Raw genomic sequence first — 14,759 nt, forward strand, 5'->3', positions numbered from 1 at the left:
GCCCCGAAAATATTCGGTATTTTAGAGGGCGAACGGTGCCATTTGTACGGTTTAGAACTACAGGGTTGCTACTTAATATGGAATATTTTTTATCATTGTTATTTTTTAGTGCTGATTAAATTTTTTTTGGCTTGAGTCATTAAAAAAGTATGCCACTGAGTAATAAAAACATCCAGTCTTCTGTTCTGAGATAGTTTGGTCAATGATATCAAATCTGACCTAAGATGCCATTCAAAAGAAAGGAACACCCACAGAAAACCATATCAACAGTTTAATGTCAGTATTAACTTTAAGCTAAGATATTAAAGTAAATGATAGCCTCCGGACAGTGATATGTTACACAGTCAAAAAACTCACTACATAAATCATGAAAAGTCAGTAATTGCGGGTATGACCTCCAGCAGCCGCTTGCAGCGCCCTCATCCTACATGGCATACCTTGTAACACGTTTTTTAGAGTTTGGATGGGGATATCATTCCACGCAGTGATATTTGCCTGTCGCAGTTCATCACTATTTACCGGTCGATGACCATAGCTATTAATTCTGTGAGTTACTTTTGCCCAAAGATTTTCAATTGGGTTCATATCTGGAGAGTTTGCAGGCCAGGGCAGTTGCTGAACCCATTGGTTTTGAAGAAAAACAGTGATTCTGCGGCCTCGATGTGGGGTTGCACAGTCGTCATGGTACACAAATTTGTTCCTGAAGATGGCTCTTACCAATCGAAGCATCGTTTGCTGTAGAATGCCTCTGTAGGAATCCTGGCTGAGGTTGCCTCTTAGAAAAACCAACTGGTTCTGGGCACCGACATGAAATGCTCCTCAAACAGAGACGTTACAAGCCCCGCTTGCACCCTAGGCAGTACACAATCATCGTTTTATGCCCCTCGTACACGTCTGTGGACACAGATTCGACCATCAACCCTAAAAAATCCATTTCTGGCCTCATCACTGAAAACGACGTGATTCCAGTGTTTTGGCTGCAAACGCACGTGGTCCCCAGCCCATTGCAGACGTCGCTGTATATGACCTGCTGTTAACAGCGGTTTCCCTACTGGCCTTCGTGCAAAATGACCGCTTGCAGTAATCTCTTGTTCACGATTGACCTTGAAACGGGCGTTTGAATGACATTTTGCCTCTCTTTTCTGAGGGCACTGGTTGTCTTTGTACGACCAGCACGGCTTCCTCTAAGGAGAAGGCAATCCTGTCTTCTTGGTGTGATACGCGGACACCCTGGTCGAGGTACTTGAGTAGATGCCCCTGTTGCATCGTTTCTTTGGAGGACTTTATAAACGGTTCTTGATAAATGTTGAATTACCTGGCAATGGCTGTCCGTTTCTGGACATTTTCTCTGAGAGCAAGAGTCCCATAGTAAGCTGCGTTGCTTAGCTGTCGAACCATATCTCCAATAAGGTACCTGTCAAGTTTCAGACCGATCCCTTTGTTGCTTCTCTAAACACACTCCAAAGATTGACCAAACCCATGCGTTTTTATACAAGGGCAGAAATTGCCGAAAAGACCACCCCTCACATTTCTGACCACAGAACATGCAACTTCATGCATCAATTGTTTCGAGAGTTGTGTGGTAATAAGGTAACACACCTGGCTACACATGGAGGGACACCTCAGCTTTGGATTTAAAGTAGTTAGAGAGAAATTAAATCTTTTGTAGAAAATTTACTCGCCAAAAATAATATTCCATATTAAGTGGTAACCCTGTATGATCCAGCAAGTCAAAATTCTAATTTTAAGAGGGGACTAAAAATCGAAGGGGGGATCAGGACCCCGCTGACCCCCCGATAAATCCGCCACTGAGTAGTGAGGAAAAAAAAACAAGTTTCTTAAAGTCTGCTACCTTTTAAATAAGAAGAAAAAACACAATGAACTAAATTTTAAACCTTCGTAACTGTCGCTCGAAGCTCCGTCTCACATTCTCCGATCGATGTTGTTTATTTCTTACTAAATTAGAAAACTTGCAACTTGCCAGAAAGCGAGTATGATATCTAAATATCGGAAATTGTCTAGAATGTTTATTTCAAATAACCCAGATAGATAGATATTATATACTGCGTCATGAGCAGAGAGTAGGCTACAATTTTTACAATCCCAGAATATAGGCCTACAGCAAATATATAGACAGCCAACCTAGTAAAAACAAATTTATAATTTCGCTCATGCTAGCCACGTCAAGATGGGCTTAATAAAACGGTTACTCAAAGTAAACATCAAGAAAATAAACTGTTTACCACTAATTGTGTCAAACGCACACATCATGTGTGGGCCCGTCTCGCCAAAGATATCCCACCGAGCTAAAATCTAGCTCAGAATACTCCTGGCGTTTACAGGTTATCATAGAGCAAAAAGACACAAGTTCATTATATAACATCAAACAATACTTTTAAAATAGTAAAGAGAGAGAGAGAGAGAGAAGTATTAAAATATCAGGTTTGAATATTTTCATGTGATATGAGAAGGGCTCTCTTTTCTCAACATTTCTAAGTAAATATCAGCAAATATAAGTAACAACCCCAACGTTTATCTCCCCGGATCCCCAGAAGGTGGCGTTATAGTTGTAGTCCGTAATGTTATATCGAATGCTTGTGGTTTCCCATTTCTGTCAGTGAAATCACAATATTTTATATTTTACTGCATGTACAGAGTGAAACGTCAACGTGGAACATTGCCCATCAGCAGCAAACGATGGACGAATAATTAAAGGTCGCAAATTAAACGGATCTATATACAAACATAATTTCGTAGATTGCAGGTAATTTAACATACGCACCAGATTTTAAAATTTGTAACGCTAATAACGTTATTATTTCATGTAAATGTAACCATAAAAGTAGAGATAATAATAATAATGAAGATGATGATGATGATATTTATAAGAATTTGTCTGTTTTCGGCATTGCGGTTACATGTTAAATTACATCTGTATTTGGTGTTGGTAAATAATATAATTGATGCATTTTGTGATTTACAAGATTTACTAACATAACCTGCATTGCAAAGCAAGATTTTTAAAAACCTGGAAATGTCAGAGACTGATTATTTTGAACTTCTAAGATACTAAGATACCCGGTACATGTATACAGGTATGATCTACATTTCCCATTTTCTTTAAATGCACTGTGAATTCTCATACTGTATTATTTGTTTCATCTTTCTAGGATGTTCACTCTTCTGTCAGGTCTCTACAAGTACATGTGCCAGAAGGATGAATATTTTGTTGTGATCCTGGGACTTGATAATGCGGGGAAAACAGTAGATAGATTTCTTATTACATAATATTAATAATAGGCAGATCGACTACTGTTAGCATAGTTATCAGGGCTCATTGTAGCATGGTTAATTTAAGACTGAAAATGCTGTTATTTGGCTAAAAATTTTCAGATCAATTTATTTCCCTACCTTTTTATATGATGTGGATCAAAATTGTGATTTGTTGTTTGGCTAAAGAAAATTATATTCAGGAATGAGCCTGGTATATACCAATCTATGTACAGTCATAGTCACTTCAGTTTACGTATGAAGTATGAAACTCGGGATTTAACCCACGTTTGTGTGTGTGTGTGTGTGTGTGTTAAAACTGCACCTTCACAAAATGTCTTCACCTTATATTTGCTATTTACCTGATAAATTAAGATCTAGAACTTATTGTGAAATTCAGCAATTTCTTCCTTGCGCACATTTTTACAAATACATGTATGTACTAGTATGGATATGGATTGTTTTAGATATTTAACCACATAGTGAAAGCATAATCTCTCTGTTATAATTTTCAGACATATTTAGAGAAAACCCAGACAGTGTTCAACAAAAATTACAAAGGAGTTAACCTGAATAAGATTACCACAACTGTTGGTCTTAATAGTAAGTTGGAGCTTTTAAAATGTAGGTCATTTTGGCTAGATACTCTGGTAAAACAGTTATAACTGTACATTTTTGAAAACATTGCAGTAAAAATTCAAAGAATTTGATTCAGATTGATTATCCACAGTTATATTTCTGTTCTTTGTAAGAAAAAAATGAAAAGTTTGCTCTAATTGAGAACCCACTATGCCTTTTAAGTTTCACTTTAAGGATTGATAAAGAGACTTTTCAATTCTATATTTTAGTTGGAAAGATAGATGTTAAATCTGTACGCTTGAACTTCTGGGATTTAGGAGGGCAGGAAGAATTACAGTCACTTTGGGATAAGGTAACTTTTATTCCATTTTTTCTTGAATTTTTGATATCCGTACAATAAAAATGCCAACAGAGTTGAAAGTCAAGCCAGTTTCGATTTGGTTTGAATCAGAAGCCTGTTTGGGCTTCCTTGAAAAAGCATAGTTTTACTGTCTATAGTATGTCTCTCTCCTTTGTGTTGAAGGGCCTCTAAGAAAGCAACACTTAACATAAAGATGATATAAGTTGATGGCTCATTTTAAAATAATTTAATTAATGATACTAAACAGATTTGATAATTTTCAGTATTATGCAGAGTGCCATGCTGTTATCTATATGGTGGATGGAGCTGACAGGGGAAGGATTGTGGAGTCCAAACAAACATTTGGTGAATACTTAGTACAACAATATTATTGAACTTTCATTCTTTTTATTAAATGATGTAATGAGTGTTTGAGATAACTAGTGTTTTTTTATATTTTGGACAAAAATGATTTTTATCTGTGCAATAAGATAACATCATGGAGTCGAAAATTTTATATTAAAAAATTGTCTTAAGATTTTCTGAATGAAAGGGTTGTCCCATTGATAAAGATATTCAGAATTTCAAAGTTTGTAGGTCCATAGAGCAATGATAGCTTTGCACCATAATATTGCCAAAGACTCCAAAATTCAATTTCTGATTATCCATTTTAAGTTTCATGTCTTAATAGCTTGTCAGAAGTCCCAAAATCAATGCTTTAATTATTTAACAAAATTGTGTTTTATATGGTGAAAATGAAGATAGTTTTACCAAACAGCCTATCAGTTTTATGACATGATATATTTTTGTGTTTCAGACAAAATGATTACTAGTAGTGCTCTAGACAGTGTTCCATTACTTGTGGTTGTAAATAAACAGGATCTAGAGGTAAAGAATCAGGAGAAATTGACTTCAAAATTTAAGAAATTTTTAATTGTGCTTTTTTGATTTAATTTTTTTTATTTACTGTGCGACTTAATAGGAAATGTTGTGCATGCTGCTGTGATGGGACATACATTTGATGTAATTTGTCTTTTGTGTAGGGATTTGATCTTTTGATTTTCCACTTTTTCAGGAATGCATGAGTGTGGCAGAAGTGAAAGAGGTGTTCAACACAAGTGCCCACAAGATTGGGCGGAGAAGCTGCCATTTGCTTGGGGCAAGTGCATTAAATGGGTAAGTTAAACTTTTTTTAGATTAAGTTTAATATGTAAATGCCATGCAAAAGTGAAAAAAAAAACAATCACAATTTTAAACTGTTGGTTTTCTACAGCTCATTTTAAGTCAGGTAGGTTTGGTGAAGTTGATGACATCTTTCACCTTAAAGTAATGAGACTCATCTCAACCTTGGACTCATGAAACACTAGGCATAGTACACTGGGTCCAAGTCTGAAGAAATGGTATTTTCAAGCAAAGTTGATAAGTTGCAGAGTTGGAAATAGCCTGATTACCAATGTAATTAAAACTTATTCCGGACTGATTTAACTTTTATCAATCTCTTTTGTCTCTTATTATTACTTCCACATGGGTATTTCAGTGAGGGAATAGATGAGGGCATTCACTGGGTAGTGACTGCAGTGGAGGCAAATAGCCAGAGGAGACCACCCACAGAAAAAGAGATCAGTTAATGTGATGGCCTGAAAAGAAGCTTTCTTGGTTGTTCATGCATGGTGACAGAGTTGACCATGACTTCCAGTGCAATAACACATTCTCGTTGATGTCAATAAGGGTCAACTTCAATGTGATAATCAAATGAAAAAAACACTTTGACCCTTACACTGGATGGCCTACTACAGAATCTGAAAAAGCTTTTTATAGTGAGACAGGTTATGACATAGAACGTTATAGATGGCTTAAGACTCTTTTACACTGGACTTGCAATCACTTGGAAAAAGAATTTTGGTAAACTCTCATCAATGTGCAACAAAGGAAGAGGCTGTAATTTTATTGTTCATTAAAACTGATGTATGAATTTGATGTTGAATATCAAATATGAAGAGGGGTGAGAGTGGAAATATATGTGTAATGAGTGGACACAAGCCCAATGTAACGGGGGGGGGGGGGGGGGGGGTTCAATTACAAAAATTCAAATATGGACCCAAGTGGATGAGAAAAATAAATATAAATTGACTTTTCATTATATCTATGGAGAACAGGAATTATTAAAAGCTGACAAGCATGCAGCAATTTTAAACATGCACTTTTGTCTAATTATTTCTCAATCAAATTGTTAAACATTAAAAAAATGTATATTTAATAAAGGATGGGAGTGGACAAATTTGTTGGTGACCATGCACATTTAGTTACACCATATAAAATTTGGAATATTTACCAATAGGAAAGGTGGGTTTGGTTAGTAAGGCAATATTGGTTTTATAGAGTTGAGGGTACGTAGGTAAAGTTCAGGAGACCACAAAAGATTAAGATGTACAAAGGAGTTGGGGTCCTGCTTACAGTTTGCTTGTTTTACGTTTTTTCTTTTTAATGGGTTGTTCAAGTTTTAAAATCAATTTGTGAACAGTGAGGGGCTGAATAAAATACTGATACACACAACAATGAATCAAATAAAATGTACAATGGATTCAAAAGCTATTGCTGATGACAAACTTGTTCTTTTGACAAAATGTGTTCGTTTCTGTTCAGTGTAAAATATAGTTTTGAGTAGGGTAAATGGATTTTTTAAAGTCTACGCTTATAATTACTTTATTTCAATATTTATTTGTTTAATGTAGGAAATAATCATGGTTACAAAAAACAGGAGCTGCAGCCATTATTTCAGTTTTATTCAGTTATGATGTCCGAATTTATTTATGCAAAGGAATTACCACAAGCTAAAAAAACATACTACAAGGATGGAAAAGGCAATTTAACCAAAGAACTAGTATTTTGCAGGTCAAACAGACAACTGTTGATATGCACTAGTAAAATTGCTGAAGACTAGAAAATTCTGGGCTTCTTTTTCATGTCAAAGTTATTTCTGGTATATTTTAAAGTAAAATACTGCTAACAGTTGTAAACAAATGTAAAGGTTTTGTAAATGATATATTTATTGTTGTATTGTTAATAAAAATCCATACACACACAGTTAAAGGTATTATGGTAAATATATATACGTATGTATAGAAAAATGGTTTACAAAATAATAACAAAGCACCTTTTCATTACAGTTTATCTACAGCTTATTGATTATCTTACCTAATATGTGCAAAAAAAGTTGTTCCCAAAACAACTTATTATTTACTAAAGTGCTTGTATGATAAAGACAAATAATATTAAAGACAATAATTTGTAGAAAATACTTCAGAACAATTCTGAAATTTGTTGTTAAGAGTAACAGAAGCAAATTACAAAAAAAATTCAATTGACAAGTATCAATTAACAAGACTCACCAAGACTAACTGTTCATGGCAATTAACTTTATGTAAATGAAATAAGCTCTAAAACAAATTAAAACATTACATGACTAACAGCAATTAATTTTCAATTACGGAGAATAGGTATTTGGTACATGAATATGTATTCTTTACGATTTTATCTTTTGCATGATACCCAAGCATAAAATGACACGATTTATATAATTTTGAGCATGACAGTTTGTATGGCATACCGTTCATGGAGTGCAATAATAATAAACTCACAACACAATGTACAAAAATATTTGAAAACTGTATACAGTTTCAGTAGGAATAAAATGATACTTCTCCATAAAAACAGGAAAATATTGTCTTCCTTAAAAAAAATTTACCCCGTATTGCACAAGGAATACCATTTTACATTTTAGAATTATTAAAGAAGACATTAATGGGAGGATTAAAATTTAAATTAAATGTAATATCCATGGGACAAATGGATGTTGAACATGACTGATCTCTTCTTATGAATCTGGCAATAACATTTTTATAATATAATTTGTCATTAGAAGTATACAGTATTGTTTTAATGTGGTAAGAAAGAACTAATACTAGTTTTTTTTTTTCCACAAAGATAGCTGAAGACAAATTTGTTTGATCAGGAAATTAATGTGATTCTGCCTTCTTTCCCTAGGAAAAGTGCACAAGTAAATCCATGAGGAGGAGGTGGGGAGACCATTAGGGGATTAGGCTGTGTTGCTTTTAAGTGGGTCAGGCTGTATTAACTGATCCATGGATCATCTGTTCTGAACGCGGCCTATGGCACTCAAGATAAAATTAAATAATATCTGAAAGTAAGACATACAGATCTTTTTCTAAGAATCGGATATAGGGTAAGGATATACAATTGACTTGACTTTCAATGTATGGCTTATCTGTCAATAATTGCATTAAAAGATTCCAAACTTTGTCAGGAAGGAGGCAGGAATGTTTGAAATACAAAAAAAGAAAATTTACAAGGAGCCCCTTCAATCTTTGACAAGTTGCAAAACTTAAAAAAAATTACATTTAAAGACACAGTACAAAATGAACTTCTTTCGAGCATTCCACCAAGTCCTACCACTAATGAATCATTTTTTCTCTCCTACTTGTCCCCAAACATAGACAGTGCCTTTGCAACTGTTTCAGGTCTTATGGCCACAAGAGACTGGTGTGCTTGTCTGGTTTTTCTAAACTTAGTGTCATCTTTTAAAGGTGTCCTCCTCTTCCTGGAGATCTCCTCCCCAGCAAATGCCACACCTTTTTTTATCATACCTCCTGCCACCAGTGCACTTGATGAGGGTTTGACATTTTCTTTACCTACACTGAGAGAGTCATTTATCTTCTCACCAACCATGTCATTATTGGAATTCAATTTTAGCTGAGTATCATTTTCTCCACTGACCTTTTTGCCTGCACCGATCTCTAGATTCTTAAAGAGTAGTGATTGCACAGCAGTTGATTGCCTAGACTTTTGTAATTGTGAAGCTGCAGGGGAGTTGCATCTACTTCCAACTACGTTCTGTAACTGATTTTCATGCCCCAGAGCATCTAGTCTTTCATTAGAATGAAATCTTTTTGTCAAGGATGTCATATTGTTGGCTCTGCTTAATTTTCTGTCATCACATGAAAGATTTTCAGAGGAGCAGTGAAAATTTCTTGGAACCCGAGATGGAAAACTTTTTGCATGAGGTTCAACAGTATTGCAAGATGCTCCTTCTTTAATTATCAGTTTAGGAACAACTTCTGTTGGTTTCCCTTGTGCATTCTTGCACAACCCTGAAGAAGCTGGAGGTGTGCACACTATGCTATAGAGAGACGATTTCCGCTTACCAGACATTAATCTAACATTGGTTGCCTTTTCACCCACAGGGGCGTAACTCTCCGTTTTGGAATGTATTTCAGACTCATTGGGAAGCATGTTTTCAGAGGTCACACACAATTCCAATTCAATAGGAAGGGATTGCTTGCTAGATTCTGTCAAAGCTATTTCCAATTTTGGGCAAGATTCAACCTCATTTAATTGTGTTACCTGTGGAAATTTCTCTATATCAAGACTCTTTGAGTAAAAACTTTCATGTTCAATCCCTTTGGGTTTTCCTTGACACTGAAGCTTATCTGAAAAGGTTTGATATTTTGTACTGGGCACTGAACCAGGCCCACTGAAGGGAGGCAATGGCTCAGGCATTTGGGACACTAATGTTTCTCCTACATCACTCTTCACCCCTACCTCAGGACCCTCATTAGGTGGGAGAGATTCAGTAACCTGCCTCTCATTACAAATATTGCTCAAATTTACTACTGTGCACTTTTCAGCCATTTGGTGTGGAAGTGTACTCGTGTTTTTATCATGGGCAAATTTACTCTCAGGATTTGTAATTTCCACTTTTCTCAATGTGATACAACCATCACTTTCCGAACTAACTTTCAACTGTGATTCAATTTTATTTACTCGATTACTAAACATCTGAACCTCAGGCGACTTGTCTTCTGTCATTTTTATGCCTTCATGCCCATCCAGGCCAATACAGGGACCATCTGGAGGTTGACCACAACTCTTTTCCTGCAGTAAACCAGGCATACAATTTTGTGATAAGCGATTTTTATCGTCTTCTTTCAGACTGCAATTCGAACCATTTCCCTGAAAGCTTTCATCTGTTACTAGACTTAATACAGTATCTTGGGGTCTAAAGCAACCATGGAGTCCAAAACCAAGTTTGGTTCCTCTAATAAAGTGTTTTTCTGAAGCATCTCTGTCTTTGTCCGACCCATTGTCTCTCTCACTGCAGTTTTCAGAATGATTACTTTGCCCAATGCCTATTTGGTCATTTTCTAAAGAATCCTTAAGTGGTGAGTAGTCACTAAAAGAACTATTTGCTGACTGTCTTTTCTCTATCTTGGCACATGTAGGTCTAGTGGTTTTCAGTGTCATCCTTCTAATGATACCAGATGCTGGGTCTCCAGATGGCTTGTTATAATCATCACAGTCTGTAGATTCTATATCTGCAGAAGTATCAGCAGCACATGGGTCTATAGGCCCAGAGGGATGACACAATCTGTAGTACATTAGCATACACATTAGACCTGGAATAATACAGTGCAATGATTATTTATTTATTTTATGCACCATCTGTGGTAATTGAATGGATGACTGCACTGAAAACTGATGTGATCCAAGTACCTTTTGTTACTAGAAGCAAATACTGAACATCTTTTCCCCCAAATACCACTGTACATATTTATTAATGGAATACGTCTGATTTTCTTTGGCTGTGATGTATTGTTTCTTTTAATCCCACTCAGCAGTGCTGGTGTATAATGACATCATTAAAGGTCTACAAAGTGGTGACCACAAAGTTACTGGCTGATAAACTGACACACTAAACCTTAGATTGAACGACGAATATCCTTAAAAAACACCAGCAACTGGCACCTTTTTATATTATTACAACATTCATTATCTATCACCTGGATTGCTTTAATTTTTTGTCACCCCTGACAAAGAAAAGGAATCTCACCTATAGTGAAGGCCACAGGTACCGCACCAAGTAGAAACTGATCATACCACCTTTCTCTGATTCTGAACAAGTACCAAGCTGCCAGTAAAGCACAGTTTTCCAGTAGCATGACAGTGTAAAAACCCAGCATTCTCCACCTGCTCTGACCTTCCTGCAAAGATACCCAAATATCTTTCAGTTTAGAAAATCTTAGCAAAAGCCTCGCTATATTTAAAACCAGGTGGTTTGGTCACAGCTTATTACTCAACTGGTATCTGCATAAAACGTGAGAAATATACATTTATTCCAACATTTATTCCAAAATATTTCAACATACTATTTCTGTTTAAGAGAAGTTATATGAGCCATGGAAAATTTTCACAAACTTCTTATTGTACAATGTGTCAATAACCTTGAGGTTAAAGAAGCAGAAGCAGTATATCATGCCACAGATACAGTTGAACAATTTCTCTTCCCACCAACTTTGGCAAAAGTCTGTTTTTTGGAGAATGATCCAGATTGTCATCGTCAGCCAGTGGACACCTAGAAAAGTAAAAGGGGGAGAACTATTAATATCTCAGGACTTTCATGTTTGACAAAACTAAGATCGACTGCAAATAAGTAAGAATCATAATACAGTGGTGCAACTAAAATGAATTAAATTGAATGAATGGGGCAATTATTTAGTTTTTCATAAAGGGCATGATGATAATTCTAAAAGACCAATTCTTATCAACATCTTTATAACAATTTTAAAAAACAGTTACGTTCACAAAAAAGGACAAAAAAATGCTTTTTTAATATTGTAAAATCTTTCTAAAAATAATAAAGTGCAACTGAAAACTGAAAAAAAAAAAAAAATTGATGAACTCTACCTAACACCAGGATCAACCAAGCCTGATAGACAGAAGCAAACATGACCAGAGCAATGACTCTGGCTGACACCATGCCAATTCTCCATATAGTCTGTAAGATCATGCCTGGCCAGAAGACTCTGTAATTATCCTGGTGAGCCTGGCGCATGGCTTTAGTATAGGCTGCTATGGCCCACGCCAATGATATAAGAGATATTGAGGCAGAACAACCTGGAATAAAAATAAATACATTGAATTATTTGATGCTTGGCACAACTGCCCATGATTATACAATAATGCTATTAGATTCAAATACTAGTAGATAGGAGCAAGTACCATACAGTGCATCCAGAACAGTGAACTAACAGATCCACGGATCAAATATGGCAACCCACTTGAATGCTTGTTGGGTTATCACTGCGGGGAATCTATTCAGCATCTAATCTGGAATTAACCAGCAAGCTTTTCAGTGGGTAGCCATATTTGATTTGCAGATCTGTTAGTCCACTGTTCTGTACGCACTCAATGTCTGTAATTATCTCTATAATCATATGACCAAATCCATGCTTATGTCACAGATACCACTGCCTTAACTTTAATTATTTTGGTATCAACATTTTAAATCATAAACACATACACTGTATGGCATTATATATCTTTAATTTCAATGGTATTCACCAAAATAAAGGGGTGGAACAACTAATTATATTTATTCTTGAACAGGCTGAAACTGACCTGTTAGCCAATTTGTATGATCAGTATATACCATGATGTATAACTGGAGTAAAAGTTGGGGTGCAGACTCAATAAAAGACTCAAACAGCCGTAACATGCATACGTCATTCTGTCTGTGATAATATATGTCAAAGTCTTCAGGTTCATGGGTCATCCTTGCCCTCCAACCTGCCTTGAGCACCATGACATATCTGAAATTATTAAAGAACAATACTTAAATATTGGGGTAAAGGGTATTTAAAAAAGAAAAAAAAAAGCTTATCTTTCAAATACATTATTACTTTTATCACACACTGATGTAGATTTTTAATACTTATCAATTAAAAAATAATCAAAGGCCGCATTCAGAACATATGATCCCTGGACTAACTGGTCCACAGATCAAATATGGCCGACCCCACTTGAATATAATCCCCTATGAGCCCCCCTAGTCAGAGACCATTAGGAGATTATTCTTCATCCTTTTGAAGTAGATTCCACCATATTTGATCCGCAGATCATCTGTTCTGCAAGCAGCCAAAACTCCTCATTTACCTGTGAATTGGGCCCATAAGTAGAAAGTGTATAGTCCAGTAGAAACAGCCTTTCATATTGTCATCTACTATGTGCCACCGTATACTGAACACCTGCATTACTATACATGGTACAACTACAAAAGCTAGCGTCAAGGATCCCCAGATAGGTTCATTGCTGCTGAAATAATGAAACCCAACCCACAAATCTGAAAAGGAACAAATGCGTAGCATCACCTTACTTATAAAAATGTATTCAATTTGTCCAAAATCAATACAATCAATTCTAAATAAAGTACATTATTATTTAGGTTGTGAATACAAATACTCAAGTTAAGATACCATATAAGCATAATCTTTTACCATATCTTAGGTAATATTTTTAGGATTATTTAATAACTGTTCACTAGTAAACCTTGATTACTAGTTAATATAATTTCTTGCATTTGCTATACATCCTTGCCTCAGTTTTTGTTCCAAATTTAAAAATTGAAATGGTTTATTCATACTCAAATACGTGGTTATCTGTGTACAAAATTCCAGTTTCTAGCTTAATTAGAAAAAAATTCATGCTTGGAACATAACAGACCATTTCCAGACCCTATCGTACTAACTGTGGATCGATCGATCTCCGAGGGGATTCCCGCTTAATTGCAATCAACTGAAGCAGCTTAGATGTCTGTCACGCCTACTGAAGCTGCTAAAGGATGGTTTTAATTACCCCCTATCAGCTTCAGTAGGCGTGACAGACACCTAAGCCGCTTAAGTTAATTGCAGTTAAGCCAGATTCCCCTAAGAGATAGTTCAATCCAAAGTAAGTACGATAGTCTCTGGGAATGGTCTAAGACTGGATTCCCACAGATTTAGATCGATCCATCTGGATCGACCTAACTCCCTGGGGGCTCACGCTAAATTGCTGTCAGCCGAGCGCGCACCATAGTTAATTACCCCCTTTCAGGTTTTAGTAGGCGGGACAGACATTTAAGCCGGCTAATCTGACAGCAATCTAGTGAGACTCCCCACGGGGATATATCGATCTAAAATCTATGAGAATGCTGTCTAACATTACAAACTTATTCATGAACCTACCTGTGGCCATGTCAACGAGAAAAGTTCCCATAGAAAATAATACAAAAGCGGCATCAAACAGAGTAAAACTCGAATATATTCTTCTATTCTTATCATTTTCACAAGCTGTTTTCTCTTTTTCATGATTACGTTGATTAAATGAGGTGTTCACGTCCAATTTATCACCCGAGTTCTTATCTGGGAAGTTCGTTTTTCCCGCGGCCATTTTGAACAATAAACAAATTTATATCAGCCAGCTTTCATGACAATCCGCTAGAGGGCACTTGTTTTTTTTTTCTCCAAGTACTTGCTGTCAGCGTGCAATTATCCAAGACAAGACATCATGCACCAGTCTAAGTAAGAATGCCAGGTTACATCAGAATATTTTCAGGGAAGCTTTCATCTCATATTGTTGATACTGGTTATTCAGAATTACTTTTAAAAACAAAATTGTTAATCAATTACTTCAGAATAACTATAGAGCAGCTGTTGTCATATTAGCATTCATTTCTTGA

At 35.9% G+C, this 14,759-nt stretch overlaps 2 protein-coding genes across 2 annotated transcripts; one reads left to right on the forward strand and one right to left on the reverse strand.

Moving 5' to 3' along the window:
* Window positions 1-2,581: 2,581 nt before the first annotated feature.
* Window positions 2,582-7,273, forward strand: LOC106179983 (ADP-ribosylation factor-related protein 1-like). The gene is made up of 8 exons (XM_013563817.2): window positions 2,582-2,764; window positions 3,171-3,264; window positions 3,786-3,873; window positions 4,119-4,201; window positions 4,474-4,555; window positions 5,007-5,077; window positions 5,265-5,365; window positions 5,727-7,273. Exons 2-8 carry the CDS (start codon window positions 3,172-3,174, stop codon window positions 5,815-5,817), a joined length of 609 nt encoding a protein of 202 aa, XP_013419271.2. The 5' UTR covers window positions 2,582-2,764; window position 3,171; the 3' UTR covers window positions 5,818-7,273.
* A 122-nt stretch (window positions 7,274-7,395) lies between these two features.
* Window positions 7,396-14,628, reverse strand: LOC106165024 (uncharacterized). The gene is made up of 7 exons (XM_013543092.2): window positions 14,266-14,628; window positions 13,199-13,385; window positions 12,665-12,855; window positions 11,951-12,160; window positions 11,488-11,618; window positions 11,097-11,247; window positions 7,396-10,662 (listed from the first exon to the last, which is right to left on the reverse strand). Exons 1-7 carry the CDS (start codon window positions 14,468-14,470, stop codon window positions 8,684-8,686), a joined length of 3,054 nt encoding a protein of 1,017 aa, XP_013398546.2. The 5' UTR covers window positions 14,471-14,628; the 3' UTR covers window positions 7,396-8,683.
* Window positions 14,629-14,759: the final 131 nt, after the last annotated feature.

Source organism: Lingula anatina, chromosome 1 (assembly GCF_051362555.1).
Source record: "Lingula anatina isolate TDL-2025a chromosome 1, LinAna3.0, whole genome shotgun sequence".
Taxonomy (NCBI): Eukaryota; Metazoa; Brachiopoda; class Lingulata; order Lingulida; family Lingulidae; genus Lingula; species Lingula anatina.